This window comes from Anomaloglossus baeobatrachus, chromosome 7 (assembly GCF_048569485.1).
Source record: "Anomaloglossus baeobatrachus isolate aAnoBae1 chromosome 7, aAnoBae1.hap1, whole genome shotgun sequence".
NCBI classification, from domain to species: domain Eukaryota; kingdom Metazoa; phylum Chordata; class Amphibia; order Anura; family Aromobatidae; genus Anomaloglossus; species Anomaloglossus baeobatrachus.
The window spans coordinates 35,652,394-35,670,623 of NC_134359.1; the positions used below are offsets into that span (position 1 = coordinate 35,652,394).

The window sequence follows — 18,230 nt, forward strand, 5'->3', positions numbered from 1 at the left end:
TGACTAGTTCATGCTCTTTTAAACGCTGCTTTGAACTGCTGCTCTAGCAAGAATCTACACTCAGATACTGTTTACAAATACTCTCACTGATCTATAACTACTAATTATAGTTCAAGGAGAGTATTTGTAAACAGTGTCTGAGGCAGATTCTTGCAAAAGCAACAGTTCAAAGCAGCATTTAAAAGAACATGAACAAATCAGCTAAACCAGCGCTGGGAGTTGTAGTTTTAACTTAGAGAAATGTATCGTAGGTAATTACTAATTACCTGTGATACATTTCCCTAAGCTACAACTACAACTCCCAACGTTTAGAGAATAGGAGTTATAGTTTTACAACAGGTTGTAAACCACTGTTCTAATGTTATCATAGGTGTCTAAAGTCAGGAATCTTTGTAACCTTAATTTGCTTATTTATCAAGCACTGGTTTAGCTGACTAGTTCATGCTCTTTTAAAAGCTGCTTTGAACTGCTGCTCTAGCAAGAATCTGCACTCAGACACTGTTTACAAATACTCTCACTGAATTATAATTACCTGCGATACACTTCTCTAAGCTACAACTACAACTCCCAGCTTGTAAGAGAATAGGAGTTCTACTTTTACAACAGGTTGCAAACCACTGCTCTAATGTTATCTTAGGTGTCTAAAGTTAGGAATCTTTGTAATATACTTTATAACCTTATTTTGCTTATTTTATCAAGTACTGGTTTAGATGACTAGCTCATGCTCTTTTAAAAGCTGCTTTGAATTGCTGCTCTTGCTATAATCTGCACTCAGACACTATTTAAAAATACGCTCACTGAACTAAAATTCCTGCGATACAATAAGATACAACTACAACTTCCAGCTTGTAGGAGAATAGGAGTTCTACTTTTACAACAGGTTGGAAACCACTGTTTTAATGTTATATACTCCATAAAATTATTTTGTTTATTTTAGCTGGCTAGTTCATGCTCTTTTAAAAGCTGCTTTGAACTGCTGCTCTAGTAAGAATCTGCACTCAGACACTGTTTACAAATACCCTCACTGAAAATGGGGGAAAGAAGAAGAGAATCTTCCACATGGAGAGCATTTTTATTTTAAATAGTATGTGAGTAAAGATTGTTGTTAGGACTGCAGTTTAAAGCAGCTTATAAAAGAGCAAGAACTAGGTAGCTAAACCAGTGCTTTCAACATAGTGTTGGAGATAGAAGGAAGCAAAATAAGGTTATGGAGTATGTTAAGATTCATTAGTTTGTAAAGGCTGATCAATAAATAAAGGAAAAAAATGTAAAAACAAGTTGTATTTCTCTTAATGGGGGGGGCATAAACTACCTCTTTTAAGTGTTAATCTATGATAAAAAACCTGGATCAATCTCCTTTTTTAAAAAAATAGCACCACTAGTGTGTATATGGATGCATATAGTATTAGGTGTTTTTGAGAAATGTTTTTGGACTATGCTAGCAGACCTGACCACAATGCCCATGTGAACAGACTCTTTGTGATATACTCCATAACCTTATTTTATCAAATGCTGGTTTAGCTGACTAGTTCATGCTCTTTTAAACACTGCTTTGAACTACTGCTCTAGCAAAAATCTGACACTGTTTACAAATACACTCACTGAAAATGGGGGAAAGAAGCAGAGAATCTTTTTTTAAATAGTATGTGAGTACAGATTCTTGTTAGGGCTGCAGTTCAAAGCAGCCTATAAAAGAGCATTAACTAGGCAACTAAACAAGTACTTTCAGCGTGATGTCAGAGATAGAAGGATGCAAAATAGGGTTATGAAGTATGTTACAAAGATACATAACTTTGTAAAGGCTGATAAATAAGTAAAGAAAAAAAATTAACAAAACGTTTTGCTACTCTTAATGGTGGTGGCAAAAACCACCTCGTTAAAGTTGTAATCTAAAGCTAAAAACTGGGATCAATCTCATTTTTTTCAAGAAACAGCACCACTATTGTCTGTAAGGATGCATCTAGTGTTTCAAAATTCAAGGTTCCTGAGGTTTAGGTGTTTTCGACAGATGTTTTCATCAAGTGTTGGTTTAGCTGGCTAGTGCATGTTCTATTAAAAGCTGCTTTGAACTGCTGCTCTAGCTAGAATCTGCAATCGGACACTATTTACAAATATTCACACTGAATCATCAATCAAACTCAATCATCTGTGTTATTTTGAAACTGTTATGTAATAGTATATTGGCACATGAGAGTTATATTTTCTAACTATATTAGTCCACAATATGGCGGCTTTTTTATGGCTCAGATGAAAGCTAATGCTTAAGCCGTGTCAATATTGTGACATTACCTGGCTCCACATGCTGGTGTTGTAAATTGCCCGTAACATGTCTGGCCTTTGAATTTCATTGCACCCGTGTTGGAGCAGGATCTTGGCCTTAGATTTGTACTTTTTCTGTTCATACAAAGACCAACGGGGTATAGAAAAGACACATAAGACAGCGCTAGATCCCCCGATGGGATGTAGGCGGAGATGCTCTATGTACTGAGGTCTAACATGGCAAACTAGAGGATTTATTTTCTCATTTTTAGTTTTTTTTTATATTTTACAATTTATATAATTTTGACTACTTTATAATTTTTATCTTTGTATATTACAATTCGATCTGAATAATTAGAGTTTGCCATGTATATTGCAGAGCACATAAAGCGCTCACTCAAAATATACACCAGACATTTGAGTGGCAACCACAGGTGATAAGAAGACATCCTACTCTGAAGACACCCTACACAGACGAAAGGACAGACTGCCGCAGGCCACAGCGTGCCGCCACTGATGGGCAACTTTGTTACCTGGCTAATCTGTTCACTTGCACTTTTAGCCAGAAGGTGTCTAGGATCATCAACCACAACGGTGTAATGTGTTTTCTCCTTCTCATATGCGGCTTTGTATAATTTCTGCTCAGAATAGCACATTGAGTTATAGTTTAATAGCAGCAGATTTGTCAAATTACTATTATATTATTATTATTATTATTATTATTATTAATAATAATAATAATAAATTAATAAATAAATAAATAATAAAAATTGTATGGACACCCTTCATGGCAGCCTGGAAACTTCAGAAAATAAAAATAATAAACAACAATAATAATAATAATAATAATAATAATAATTATTATTATTATTTTTATTATTATTTTATAATTTTTTATAAATAAAATAAATATAATAAAATAAATATTATTATTATTATTATTTTTTTTTTTGACGTTTCCAGGCTGCCAGGAAGGGCGTCCAGATAAAATAAAAACAAAATAAAAATTATTATTTATTATCTGGACACCCTTCTTGGCAGTCTGGAAACTTCGGAAAATAAAATAATAATAATAATAAAAAAAATAATAATAATAAATAATAATAAAAAATAAAAATTGTCTGGACGCCCTTCCTGGCAGCCTGGAAACTTGTGTCCAGATAATAATAATAATAATAATATATTTGTATTATTATTATTATTATTATTATCTGGACACCCTTCAAGGCAGCCTGAAACCTTCAGAAAATAATAATAATAATAATAATAATAATAATAATAATAAATAATAATATTTTGTATGATATTATTCTTATTATTCTAATTATTATCTGGACACCCTTCAAGGCAGCCTGGAAACTTCAGAAAATAATAATAATAATAATAATAATAAAAGGGGCTTTCAATTTCTACTATTTTGATGACATCCTCAATATCAGACCGGAGGGAGTCCAACACACCGCTCATAGCAGCTCAGGCAGCAGCTGGATGTAGATGTATGTGGAACACGTTTCACTGTTTAGTGGCCACTTTGGGTACTGCAGGTTTGCTTCCTAGTCATGTAACTGAGGCTGATATGTAGTATCCATCAGTGGCCACTAAACCATTATGCTCTGCATTGTATCCTGTTTACATCTGGTCCCCCAGTGATCTGATATTGATGGCCTATTCAATATGATACGGGAGTATTTGAAAACCCTTTTCAAGAGGAACACCCACCAGGGTTTTCCTATATAAACTAAATCCAGTGCTATACTGGCGCTATCAGGCTGATTCTATACATACCTTTAGTTGTGAGATCAGATATATAGTTTATGAAATACAGGCAAGTAAAGTTTGTGAAATGCACTGTTACTTGATTGATAGATGATAGATGCTGCAGAATATCTAATAGGAGGGTCAGGTTTTGCTAGTTATTCCCGCCCCTGTCTATCTGCCTGTCTGTCCTTCCTCTCCCTGTCTCTGTTATTACAGGGGGATGAGGGAGAGGAAGGACAGACAGGCAGACTGGTGGGAATAACTAGCAAACCCGACACACCTATTAGATATTCTGTAGCTGCTATCAATCAAATAACAGTGCATTTCACAAACTTTACTTGCCTGTATTTCAGAAACTATACATCCGATCTCACAACTAAAGGTATGTATAGAATCAGCATAATAGCGCCAGTATAGCATTGGCTTTAGGTTATATAGGAAAATCCTGGTGGTTGGTCCCCTTTAATTATTATTCTCATCTTGACAACATCACTAATACTTTGACATTTCAAAATGATAGATATAAGTAGAAAAAAAGATAAATATAAAAATAGATCTAAATATAAAAAATAACTATTATATGCAATATAATACAAAATAAAGAAATAATAATACATATAATAATAAAAAAAATAAGACAGAACGCTATATAATAATAATAATAATAATAATAATAGTAATAAAAATAATAATAATAAATCTAAGTATTGTTATAAAGAGAAAATTGCTGAAAAAGTTCACGAGATACAGTGATAATACAATGTCATATAAAATAATATCTGTAAATTAAAGGATTATTCCCAAAATATAATGTTATCCCCTAGGGATATTTTTTTCATTACTGGGGTTCTAACAACTGGGATCTCCAGTGATCTTGAGGAGCAGGCTCTCTGAACAACTCTGTCTTGAATGGAGCAAAGGTGCACATGCTCAACAGTGCAGTGCGCATACTCGAGTGCAGCAGTCGGCTATTTCCAGCAGTCCCATAGACAATAGGTGGAGCGGAGGTCGAGCATGCTCACCTCTACTCCATTCAAGACGGCATTTTACAGAGCCCTGTTCTTGGGATTGCTGAGGATCAAAGCACTCACCCCCTCCCAGCTACCAGTAAGTTATCTTCTATCCACTTGATAGGGGATAACTTCACATTTTGGAAATAACCCTTTAAACTTTTACATTACATATAACAAAAAAAAGCGTTAAATAAATCAGTAACAAATCAAAATAAAATGGGAAAGAGAAAAATGACATAATTAGAATTATAATCTATAAATTCATATATTTAAATTGATTAAATATGTGTGATTTACATATAGCGTGACACTCGCTGATGAAGGGAATTTTGTTTACTTACCGTAAATTCCTTTTCTTCTAGCTTCAATTGGGAGACCCAGACAATTGGGTGTATAGGCTATGCCTCCGGAGGCCGCACAAAGTATTACACTAAAAGTGTAAAGCCCCTCCCCTTCTGCCTATACACCCCCCGTGCTCCCACGGGCTCCTCAGTTTTGGTGCAAAAGCAAGAAGGAGGAAAAAAATTATAAACTGGTTTAAAGTAAATTCAATCCGAAGGAATATCGGAGAACTGAAACCATTCAACATGAACAACATGTGTACACAAAAAAACAGGGGCGGGTGCTGGGTCTCCCAATTGGAGCTAGAAGAAAAGGAATTTACGGTAAGTAAACAAAATTCCCTTCTTCTTTGTCGCTCCATTGGGAGACCCAGACAATTGGGACGTCCAAAAGCAGTCCCTGGGTGGGTAAATAATACCTCATAATAGAGCCGTAACGGCTCCGTCCTACAGGTGGGCAACCGCCGCCTGAAGGACTCGCCTACCTAGGCTGGCATCTGCCGAAGCATAGGTATGCACCTGATAGTGTTTCGTGAAAGTGTGCAGGCTCGACCAGGTAGCCGCCTGACACACCTGCTGAGCCGTAGCCTGGTGCCTCAAAGCCCAGGACGCACCCACGGCTCTGGTAGAATGGGCCTTCAGCCCTGAGGGAACCGGAAGCCCAGCAGAACGGTAAGCTTCGAGAATTGGTTCCTTGATCCACCGAGCCAGGGTTGATTTGGAAGCCTGTGACCCTTTACGCCGGCCAGCGACAAGGACAAAGAGTGCATCCGAGCGGCGCAGGGGCGCCGTACAAGAAATGTAGAGTCTGAGTGCTCTCACCAGATCTAACAAGTGCAAATCCTTTTCACATTGGTGAACTGGATGAGGACAAAAAGAGGGTAAGGAGATATCCTGATTGAGATGAAAGGGGGATACCACCTTAGGGAGAAATTCCGGAACCGGACGCAGAACCACCTTGTCCTGGTGAAACACCAGGAAGGGGGCTTTGCATGACAGAGCTGCCAGCTCAGACACTCTCCGAAGTGAAGTGACTGCTACTAGGAAAACCACTTTCTGCGAAAGGCGTGCGAGAGAAATATCCCTCATTGGCTCGAACGGTGGTTTCTGAAGAACCATCAGCACCCTGTTCAGATCCCAGGGTTCCAACGGACGTTTGTAAGGAGGAACGATGTGACAAACCCCCTGCAGGAACGTGCGTACCTGTGGAAGTCTGGCCAGGCGCTTCTGAAAAAACACAGAGAGCGCAGAGACTTGTCCCTTAAGGGAGCCGAGTGACAAACCCTTTTCCAATCCGGACTGAAGAAAGGACAGGAAAGTGGGCAAGGCAAATGGCCAGGGAGAAAAACCCCGAGCAGAGCACCATGACAGGAATATTTTCCACGTCCTGTGGTAGATCCTGGCGGACGTTGGTTTCCTAGCCTGTCTCATAGTGGCAATGACCTCCTGGGATAATCCTGAAGACGCTAAGATCCAGGACTCAATGGCCACACAGTCAGGTTGAGGGCCGCAGAATTCAGATGGAAAAACGGCCCTTGAGACAGCAAGTCTGGTCGGTCTGGTAGTGCCCACGGTTGGCCGACCGTGAGATGCCACAGATCCGGGTACCACGACCTCCTCGGCCAGTCTGGAGCGACGAGGATGGCGCGGCGGCAGTCGGCCCTGATCTTGCGTAACACTCTGGGCAACAGTGCCAGCGGAGGAAACACATAAGGGAGTTGAAACTGCGACCAATCTTGAACTAAGGCGTCTGCCGCCAGAGCTCTGTGATCGTGAGAACGTGCCATGAATGCCGTGACCTTGTTGTTGTGCCGGGACGCCATTAGGTCGACGTCCGGCATCCCCCAGCGGCAACAGATCTCCTGAAACACGTCCGGGTGAAGGGACCATTCCCCTGCGTCCATGCCCTGGCGACTGAGAAAATCTGCTTCCCAATTTTCCACGCCTGGGATGTGAACTGCGGAGATGGTGGAGGCCGTGGCTTCCACCCACATCAAAATCCGCCGGACTTCCTGGAAGGCTTGCCGACTGCGTGTTCCTCCTTGGTGGTTGATGTAAGCCACCGCTGTGGAGTTGTCCGACTGAATTCGGATCTGCTTGCCTTCCAGCCACTGCTGGAACGCTTTCAGGGCAAGATACACTGCCCTGATCTCCAGAACATTGATCTGAAGTGAGGACTCTTGCTGGGTCCACGTACCCTGAGCCCTGTGGTGGAGAAAGACTGCTCCCCACCCTGACAGACTCGCGTCCGTCGTGACCACCGCCCAGGATGGGGGTAGGAAGGATTTCCCCTTCGATAATGAAGTGGGAAGAAGCCACCACCGAAGGGAAGCTTTGGTTGCCTGAGAGAGGGAGACGTTCCTGTCGAGGGACGTCGGCTTCCTGTCCCATTTGCGTAGGATGTCCCATTGAAGAGGACGCAGGTGAAACTGCGCGAAAGGAACTGCCTCCATTGCTGCCACCATCTTCCCCAGGAAGTGCATGAGGCGCCTCAAGGGGTGTGACTGACCTTGAAGGAGAGATTGCACCCCCGTCTGTAGTGAACGCTGCTTGTTCAGCGGAAGCTTCACTATCGCTGAGAGGGTATGAAACTCCATGCCAAGATACGTCAGCGATTGGGCCGGTGTCAGATTTGACTTTGGAAAATTGATGATCCACCCGAAACTCTGGAGAGTCTCCAGAGTAGCGGTGAGGCTGTGCTGGCATGCCTCTTGAGAGGGAGCCTTGACCAGCAGATCGTCTAAGTAAGGGATCACCGAGTGACCATGAGAGTGGAGGACCGCGACTACTGTAGCCATGACCTTGGTGAAAACCCGTGGGGCTGTCGCCAGGCCGAACGGCAGTGCCACGAACTGAAGGTGTTCGTCTCCTATGGCGAAGCGCAGAAAGCGCTGATGCTCTGGAGCAATCGGAACGTGGAGATAAGCATCTTTGATATCGATCGATGCAAGGAAATCTCCTTGAGACATTGAGGCGATGACGGAGCGGAGGGATTCCATCCGGAACCGCCTGGTCTTTACGTGTTTGTTGAGCAGTTTTAGGTCCAGGACAGGACGGAAAGACCCGTCCTTCTTTGGAACCACAAACAGGTTGGAGTAAAAACCGTGACCCTGTTGCTGAAGAGGAACAGGGACCACCACTCCTTCTGCCTTCAGAGTGCCCAGCGCCTGCAGAAGAGCATCGGCTCGCTCGGGAGGCGGAGATGTCCTGAAGAATCGAGTCGGAGGATGAGAGCTGAACTCTATCCTGTAACCGTGAGACAGAATGTCTCTCACCCAACGGTCTTTTACCTGTGGCAGCCAGGTGTCGCAAAAGCGGGAGAGCCTTCCACCGACCGAGGATGCGGTGTGAAGTGGCCGTAAGTCATGAGGAAGCCGCCTTGGTAGCGGCACCTCCGGCGGTCTTTTTAGGGCGTGACTTAGACCGCCATGAATCGGAGTTCCTCTGATCCTTCTGAGGCCTTTTGGACGAGGAGAATTGGGACCTGCCCGCACCCCGAAAGGACCGAAACCTCGACTGTCCCCTCCTCTGTTGGGGTAAGTTTGGTTTGGCCTGGGGTAAGGATGTTTCCTTTCCCTTGGATTGCTTGATGATTTCATCCAATCTCTCACCAAACAAACGGTCGCCAGAAAATGGCAAACCGGTTAAGCACTTTTTGGAAGCCGAATCTGCCTTCCATTCCCGTAGCCACAAGGCCCTGCGTATTGCCACCGAATTGTCGGCTGCAACCGCCGTACGGCTCGCAGAGTCCAGGACAGCATTAATAGCGTAGGACGCAAATGCCGACGTTTGAGATGTTATGGAAGCCACTTGCGGCGCAGACGTACGTGTGAGTGCGTCAATTTGCGCTTGACCCGCTGAGATAGCTTGGAGTGCCCATACGGCTGCGAATGCTGGAGCAAAAGACGCGCCGATAGCTTCATAGATGGATTTCAACCAGAGCTCCATCTGTCTGTCAGTGGCATCCTTGAGTGAAGCCCCATCTTCAACTGCAACTATGGATCTAGCCGCCAGTCTGGAGATTGGAGGATCCACCTTGGGACACTGAGTCCAGCCCTTGACCACGTCAGGGGGGAAGGGATAACGTGTATCCTTAAGGCGCTTAGAAAAACGCTTATCTGGACAAGCCCGGTGTTTCTGGACTGCCTCTCTGAAGTCAGAGTGGTCCAGAAACATACTCGTTGTACGCTTGGGGAACCTGAAACGGAATTTCTCCTGCTGAGAAGCTGACTCCTCTACTGGAGGAGCTGAGGGAGAAATATCCAACATTTGATTTATGAACGCGATAAGATCATTCACTATGGCGTCCCCATCAGGAGTATCAAGGTTGAGAGCAGCCTCAGGATCAGAATCCTGATCAGCTACCTCCGCTTCACCATATCAGAAAGCCTTTCAGTAAAAACTGTCACCTGGACAGTGTTAGCAGGTGGTTCCCCCTGGGCCACCCTTAGCAGAGGCTCCGGCTGAGTAAGTGCCACAGGGGCCGAGCAGTGCACACAATGAGGGTCAGTGGAACCTGCCGGTAGTGAAGCCGTACATGCGGCGCAGGCAGCATAGTAAGCCTGTGTTTTGGCACCCCTGCTTCTTGTGGGCGCCATGCTGTTGTCTCCCCTGAGCAACCCAGGAGGGTATATAGCCAAAAATCAACCGTGCACTATACAGTGTAAAGTATAGCCTATAATCATATAATCTATAAGTACACTTCTGCACAAGTGGGGCCAGCACCTGAGGTGCTGCTTACCGGCCGCTCAAAGCGGTTGTGTGGCCACCAGAATCCCTGCCTGGGTCTCCCAGAGCTTGTCTCCCCTCTCCAGCGTCAGAAGAGCTGACAGGAATGGCTGCCGGCATCCTGAGGAGAGGAGGGGGCCGTGGGCGTGCCCTAGAAAGTGCGGGAAACTGGTGCCCCACTGTGCACAGTGAGGGGGGAGGAGTATGCAAAGCATGCTCCAGCCCTCAGTGCTGACATTCTGTACAGCGTCCCGCCCTTCCCCTGACTGGCAGGCCTGGGGGCGGGAAGAGAATGAGACTAGGCCGCAGAAGCCGGGGACTATAGTTATAAGCGCGGCCGCCGTATAAGCGCGGTCGGCGCGGATGTCCCCGGCGCACTAACAGTCCCAGCCGCGCTGCATGTATAACAATGGCAGCGGCGGTCAGCGCGGTAGTCCCCAATACACTACACACCCAGCCACGCTGCAGCGTGTGATGGCACAAGTGCGGTCAGCGCCGCGGTCCCCGGCGCACTAACACACCCAGCAATGCTGGAGTGTTTCTGTGCGCGGTCCCCACGGGGACACAGAGTACCTCAAAGTAGCAGGGCCATGTCCCTGAACGATACTCGGCTCCTTATCCAGCAGAATCCCCAGGGGCTGTGGATGGAGCACGGTCTCAGTGCCTGGAGACCGATAGGATCCCACTTCACCCAGAGCCCTAAGGGGGATGGGGAAGGAAAACAGCATGTGGGCTCCAGCCTCCGTACCCGCAATGGATACCTCAACCTTAACAACACCGCCGACACAGTGGGGTGAGAAGGGAGCATGCTGGGGGCCCTGTTAAGGGCCCTCTTTTCTTCCATCCGACATAGTCAGCAGCTGCTGCTGACTAATCTGTGGAGCTATGCGTGCATGTCTGCCTCCTTCGCACAAAGCAAAAAACTAACTGAGGAGCCCGTGGGAGCACGGGAGGTGTATAGGCAGAAGGGGAGGGGCTTTACACTTTTAGTGTAATACTTTGTGCGGCCTCCGGAGGCATAGCCTATACACCCAATTGTCTGGGTCTCCCAATGGAGCGACAAAGAAATGCCTGCATCACCTAAATACCAATTCTACTTAATTAGATTATAGTATAAATTTACAGATAATAATCTCTATATAATAATAAAAAAATACAATTGTGAGGCTTATAGCCCAGGGCAGATATTTTTTTTATATGTTTTTATAGTTAGAAATATATAATTTTTGTATATATAATAATGCAATATTTTGTTTAAGGCGGCACAAATGCTCCAAATATCGGTAGTATAATGTCAGAATAACAGAATAGTACTTTATAGTGGTAAAAATTGATATCTACATCTTTTTCAAGTTTGTGTAAATAAGAAATAGAATATTATACAAAACAAAGATCTTGAAGATTCCTTTTTGTCGTCACTTTACCTCGTTTGCAAGCTGAGATGCATATTTGAAGTGGTTAAACAAAGGCGTGTCAGCCGTGTATATGAATTTTGACTTGGTCTTTTCAAAGGACTGACGGTATTTGTACTGAGGAAGAAAGAAAAGAAATAATTCACAAAATATTTTAAACCAATAGATGCATTGAATTACTAGAAAGCTGTCCAATAGGGAACTGGTGGTAATGGTCGTTTATATGAGGGGCAGGTAGGAAACGTTGGATTGTGATAAAGTCTTATATCAGGTCTGGTCCTTATAGTGTAACTGTTGTTAAAGCAGAACTTGCAGCAGAATGTCAGTGTCGGCCTCCAGCTCCTCCATAGAATTTTAAAAGCACCAGTTGTCATTTCCTATCTCAGTAATGGAGAAGTATAACTGTAATTTTAGGGAAATTTGTAGCAGAATGTCTGTGTCGGCCTCCAAATCATCCCTTCTCCATAGAATTTTAAAAGCACAAACTGTCATTTCCTAGCTCAATAATGGAGAAGTGTAACTGTCATTTTAGGGGAACTTGCAGCAGAATGCTCGTATCGCCCCCAGCTCCTCCCTTCTCCATAGGATTTTAAAAGCACCAAATGTAATTTCCTATCTCAGTGATGGAGAAGTATAACTGTCATTTCAGGGGAACTTGCAGCAGAATGTCTGTGTTGACCTCTAGCTCCTCCCTTTCTCCATAAAATTTTAAAAGCACCAACTGTCATTTCCAATCTCAGTAATGGAGAAGTGTAACTGTCATTTCAGGAGAACTTGCAGCAGAATGTCTGTGTCAGCCTCCAGCTCCTGCATAGAATTTTAAAAGCACCAGCTGTCCTATCCTATCTCAGTAATGGAGAAGTATACCTGTCATTTCAGGAGAACTTGCAGCAGAATGTTGGTGTCGGCCACTGCTCCTCCTTCTCCATAGAATTTTAAAATCACCAGCTGTCATTTCCTATCTCAGTAAGGGGGAAGTGTACCTGTCATTTCAGGAGAACTTGCAGCAGAATGTCTGTGTCAGCCTCCAGTTCCTCCCTCTCCATAGAATTTTAAAAGCACCACCTGTCATTTCCTATCTCAGTAATGGAGAAGTAAAACTGTCATTTCAGGGGAACTTGCAGCAGAATGTCAGTGTCAACCTCTGCTCCTCCCCCTCCATAGAATTTTAAAAGCACCAACTGTCATCTCCTATTTCAGTAATGATAAAATATGCCTTCACTGAATACAGATGCATTCATAGACGTAGCTACAAAATTTAGGTAACAGGCACAGCAGCTGTTTTAGGACCCAGGTAACGTGCCAGGACTCCTGGCCCAGGAGTCATCCAAGTGGATGATGGAAGGGTTGATTGAGACAACAGAGAAACATTATTGGGTGACCAAAGTAAGTAGAAAAAGATACAAAGGGCAAAGTGAAGACTGAAAAAAATTAACGGTTTTCAATCAGTTTTCACTTGTCACATTGCACTCCAAGGTGACGACCCTCATAGACCATCCACGTTTCAGTACTTACCCCACTATAAAGTTCTTTGTTCTGTCCGGCAAGAGTAAAATCAGGGGTGTCCCAGGCATAGCAGCCGATACCCTTCAGCCAGGTCAAATCTTCTTTGTACTTGAACTGCAGGAAAGAATATATAAAATGTTATATTTTATTAATATCCAGCTCTTACACTAATTCTTTAGCCACAGGAGAGATGTTTTAGATCGATAATACAATGTGAAGGAACCAGAGATATAGCGTGGCGATGACTGAGCTGCTGAAAACTAACGAAAGACTAATATTCAGGATCCAGATGAAAAGCGGTTTAGTTCTCAACGCGTTTCAAAGTGGCCACACTTCTTCCTCAGGAGAATCACCGAATTGCTAAATCGGTGGTTCTCCTGAGGAACGAAATGTGACCACTTCAAAACTCGTCGACAAATAAACCGCACTTCACCTGGATCCTGAATATTGGTCTTTCGTTATTTCTCAGAAGCTCAGTCATCTCTACACTATATCTCCGGTTCCTTCGTATTGTTACTAGCCTTGGGGCTCGTGGTTCGTGCAGCAGCTTTTTGATCTGGTTGGGTGTCACACAACTTCGCAAGGTGAGCAGATTTCAACATATCACTTTATATCTGTCGGATAAGACCCTATTTGCGCTGTTCTGTCCCATAGTCTCCTACGTGGATCAATTATAGTTGTACATACAACCTTAGGCATCATGGACACATCTGTGCTTATAAACAGATTTATAATATGGTGCTCAAAAAATTCCATGGCCGACAATCTGAGATTTTTTTTTTTTTGGGGTGGGTTTTTTTTGGAGCTTTTGATTGGCATGTCCAGTTTATCCATGACTTACATAGCAATATACGCTCATCTGAATTTCTACTGATGATCACAGTTCATCAAGGGTTTCTAAACCTAGTGAACCTGGACCTGCAGCGATATCTGGCAAAGTTCATTCTGTCATGGACTTTTTGCTGTCAGAGTTAGGACTAAAGGCCGTTTTACACACAACGACATCGCTAATGAGCTGTCGTTGGGGTCACGGAATTGGTGACGCACATCCGGCATCGTTAGCGACGTCATTGCGTGTGACACGTACGAGCGACCGCTAACGATCAAAAATACTCACCTTATCGTTGATCGGTGACACGCTGTCCAGTTCCCAAATATAGTTGCTGTTGCATGACACAGGTTGTTTGTCGTTCCCGAGGCAGCACACATCGCTACGTGTGACACCGCAGGAACGACTAACAACACCTTACCAGTGGCTGCCCGCAATGAGGAAGGAAGGAGGTGGGCAGGATGTTCATCCTGCTCATCTCCGCCCCTCCGCTTCGATTTGGCGGCCGCTTAGTGACGTCGCTGTGACACCAAACGAACCGCCCCCTTAGAGAGGAGGCGGTTCGCCGGTCACAGCAACGTCGCTAAGCAGGTAAGTAGTGTGTCGGGTCTGAGCGATGTTGTGTGCCACGGGCAGCAATTTGCCCGTGACGCAAAACTGACGGCGGTGGGTACGCACGCTAGCGATCTCGCTAGCGAGATCGCAGCGTGTAAAGCGGCCTTAAGTCACACATCTAATTTTCATGTATGAGTGATATCCATGGTGTTTAAGCAAAACTCTCATACATGTGATTGTTTGCAGGGTTATTTACACGTCCGTGATTTTTCGTGCACCGTCTGGTGCGCAGAAAATTGCGGAGACGTCCAATTTTGATCCGACTGTTGGATTAAAATTGGCAATGCAAGTGTCACGGCTGTTTCTTTGCATTTGAGACTTGTGTCACATTAAGGCTAGAAAGGTATTGCTATGCTCACTCCTGTAGTTAAATGCAGTTTCCTTTCCTTTGGGGAGGAGAGGGTTCATGTCAGTATTCCTTTCCAGCAAGCACTCTAATTACCATCCCAGGTGTTTCCGGTTTGGACCACTCCCAGTCCATATATATATATATATATATATATATATATATATATATATATACCCTCTGCTTCCAGTAGAGGGCGTCGGTTATTCACTCTCATTTAGAGTTGGTGGAACCCTCTCTGCAAGTTACTGGTGTTGGTGTGTTTTCCCCCTGTCTGTCTTATCTTCCCTTGGTGTGTAGTTTTAGTGCAGTAGTGGGACTAGTGATCCTTACCTACTCACTCACTTGCCAGGACTACTGTAGGGTCACTCGGGGCTTCAGATTCCTGCGCGGAGACAGGTGAGGAGGAGAGCAGGGTACAGATGAAGGTAAGTGGAAGTGGTGTCCATCTTCCCTCTCACTAGCGCTAGGACCCGCTGATGTTAAAATGTTCCCGATGTACCCCTTGTGCTATGTTGTGCGTCGTGTCGTGCGCCATATTTCCCTGTCGCAACTGTGACAGCAAGTCTATGAGTCAGTGAAAAAATCAGACTGCACATGGTTGACATCCATGGTAAAATTTTCATGGACTGTCAGAACGAGGATAGCAGAAACCTTTTTATTTATTATTCTTTACGAATGAGAAAAAAATTGGATCCCACTGTGATCAGTCTCCTGAAAATAATCAGTCTGTTTTTCATGTATGTAAAAAAAATTGGATGTGTGAATGAGGCCTTAAGGCGGCGTTACACGCTACGATTTATCTGACAATATGTCGTCGGGGTCACGGATTCCGTGACACACATCTGGCATCTTTAGCGGCGTCATTGTGTGTGACACCTACATGCGACTCCGAACGATCGCAAATAGGTTGAAAATCTTTGATCACTGACACGTCGTTCACTTTCAAAATATTGTTCGTCGTTTGGAACGCAGCAGACATATTGGTACGTTTGACACCCTGCAACGACGAACAACATCCACACGACCGCCTTGGGCAAACAATATATCGCTTAACGATTTTGTGTCGCTTGTGAGATCGTTACGTGTGACCGCTAATAAACCACCTATGAGCGATTTCAGCAAATCGTAACTACGATCTGGGCGTGTCACGTCGCTAATGAGATTGTCAGATAAATTGTAGCGTGTAAAGCGGCCTTTAGTGATATTACAAAATGGGAAAATGTTTTTGATTAATATGTTGATATTAATTGATGTGTTCCTTTTGCTTCGCTAACCCTTGTCTCGTACCATGGGGTCAATGTTACCCCATGCAGATTGGTATCACTAGTGAGTTTTTTTTCGTGGTACCAGACAAGGGTTAAAGCATAAACATTGACTAGGAATAAATATTCACGTCTCCATATTATATAATTGTCTTTTTTGTACTTTTTTATAGCATTATTTACAATTCAGGGAAAATCCAATCAACCTAACAGCTCTTTACACTGTCATTTTCTCTCTTTTAATTAGCTTCAGTTGTGAAGAGCTTTTAGGTTAGAGCAGATCACAAATTCAATTAGTTCCATGGGCTGAACGTTAGTGTTTGCTTTATTATTATACTGATTCCAAATTTCGGAAGATTTGCTAGTGAAAGCGAAAAGTATTAAAGCGCCCAAATAAAGTGCCAGACGGGTAAAGGTATCCTCCATGGCCGAGCGCCTACCGACGATGGGACAAGTTGACCGGTGCCCCTTCAACATAGACCGATGCAGACTGTATGGGGATGAATGATTAATGCAATTGTTCGGCCCACATACAGCTTGCATATTGTCGGCAGCATAATCCCTGGTTACGAGGGAAGATATTAAGATTTTAAGGCCGCATAAGAGGTACAATCAGCGGATGAATGTCACATATTTAACATATGCCAAGAAAAGCTCCATAGCTTTCCATTCTCCAGATGGTCAAAAGTCTAATTTTGGCCTTCATCAGGCCAATATGTAGTGGTATAACTTTATTTTATGTGCATAGGAAAGCGCAGCTTCAAAATTCACCATCCATTATACATATTTTTTTTTTTTTACAATGGGACCTTAAAGGGGTTGCCTCATCTTCAATAGTCAGGAGCTCCCTACCTACAGTTTGCCGGGGAGTGGTGCACTCCTGAAGACTAACAGATGAGATCAGTGGCATGGTCGTGCACCTGGACCGAACCTTCTCCTCTCCTTTGCTGCACGTGGAGGAAGCTTTGCATCTGTAGCATCAGAGGAACTCGGGGACACTGGATCTGGCCGGACCCAGTGATCTGGACATCTTCTGAGCACCACTTGCACGCTGTAAGGGGTACTTTGCACGCTGCGACATCGCAGGCCGATGCTGCGATGCCGAGCGCGATAGTCCCCGCCCCCGTCGCAGCTGCGATATCCTTGTGATAACTGCCGTAGAGAACATTATCGCTATGGCAGCTTCACATGGACTCACCTGTCCTGGGACGTCGCTCTGGCCGGCGACCCGCCTCCTTATTAAGGGGGCGGGTCGTACGGCGTCACTGCGACGTCACACGGCAGGCGGCCAATAGGAGCGGAGGGGCGGAGATGAGCGGGATGCAAACATCCCGCCCACCTCCTTCCTTCCGCATATCCTACGGAAGCCGCAGTGACGCCGGTAGGAGATGTTCCTTGCTCCTGCAGCTTCACACACAGCGATGTGTGCTGCCACAGGAGCGAGGAACAACATCGGACCGTCGCGTCAGCGTAATTATGGATTACGCCGACGCTGCACCGATGATACGATTACGACGCTTTTGCGCTCGTTAATCGTATCATAGAGCCTTTACACACTACGATGTCGCATGCGATGCCGGACGTATGTCATTTTCAATTTGACCCCACCGACATCGCACCTGCGATGTCGTAGTGTGCAAAGCCCGCCTAAGTGTTGCGCGTCTTGCTTAGGAAACCGGCTACCGCTGATACCAAGCAGAAGTGGCCAGTAACCTAAGCAATGAGGATAAACTGTCAAATTAAAAATCCTTCCATTCTTGAGAACGGAGAGTATTTTTGAACAGTATATTGCAAAATAGTTTTTTTGGTTGCGATTTGACCTATTTAACAATAAGAGACAACCCCTTTAAGGGCCACATATTCCACTTATATGCTGGTATACCTTTTATTAAAACAATTAATTGGGGAACTAACAATGACTTTTTTGATGATACAGTTATTAGTAATGTGTATTTATGTTCTACTCACATCGCTGATGGAGTCTGTGACGGCGCGATGATGGAAGTACTCGGGGCGATCAGGAATGGATCTCCAAGCACCCAGCTGGCTGACATACTTCTCTTTATATTTTACCTATAGAAAACGCAACATAAGAAATATAAAAATGTGAGATTCTACCACAAAATATTAGCATAGTAAGCCAGTTAGATGGATACGT

The 18,230-nt window shown here is 44.2% G+C and overlaps 1 protein-coding gene across 16 annotated transcripts in view; it reads right to left on the reverse strand.

Annotated features, from left to right (window-relative positions):
• Nucleotides 1-18,230, reverse strand: part of NEB (nebulin) — a 265,748-nt gene that overhangs the window by 66,525 nt on the left and 180,993 nt on the right. For 14 of the 16 annotated variants that reach the window (XM_075317192.1, XM_075317208.1, XM_075317207.1 and 11 more), the window contains 4 exons: nucleotides 18,041-18,145; nucleotides 13,027-13,131; nucleotides 11,524-11,628; nucleotides 2,793-2,897 (listed from right to left, as the gene is read on the reverse strand). In XM_075317192.1, coding sequence (XP_075173307.1) covers nucleotides 2,793-2,897; nucleotides 11,524-11,628; nucleotides 13,027-13,131; nucleotides 18,041-18,145 — 420 coding nt within the window. Of the gene's footprint in view, nucleotides 1-2,289; nucleotides 2,395-2,792; nucleotides 2,898-11,523; nucleotides 11,629-13,026; nucleotides 13,132-18,040; nucleotides 18,146-18,230 lie in introns of all 16 variants that reach the window. The other 2 variants (XM_075317196.1, XM_075317191.1) reach the window with 1 other exon arrangement.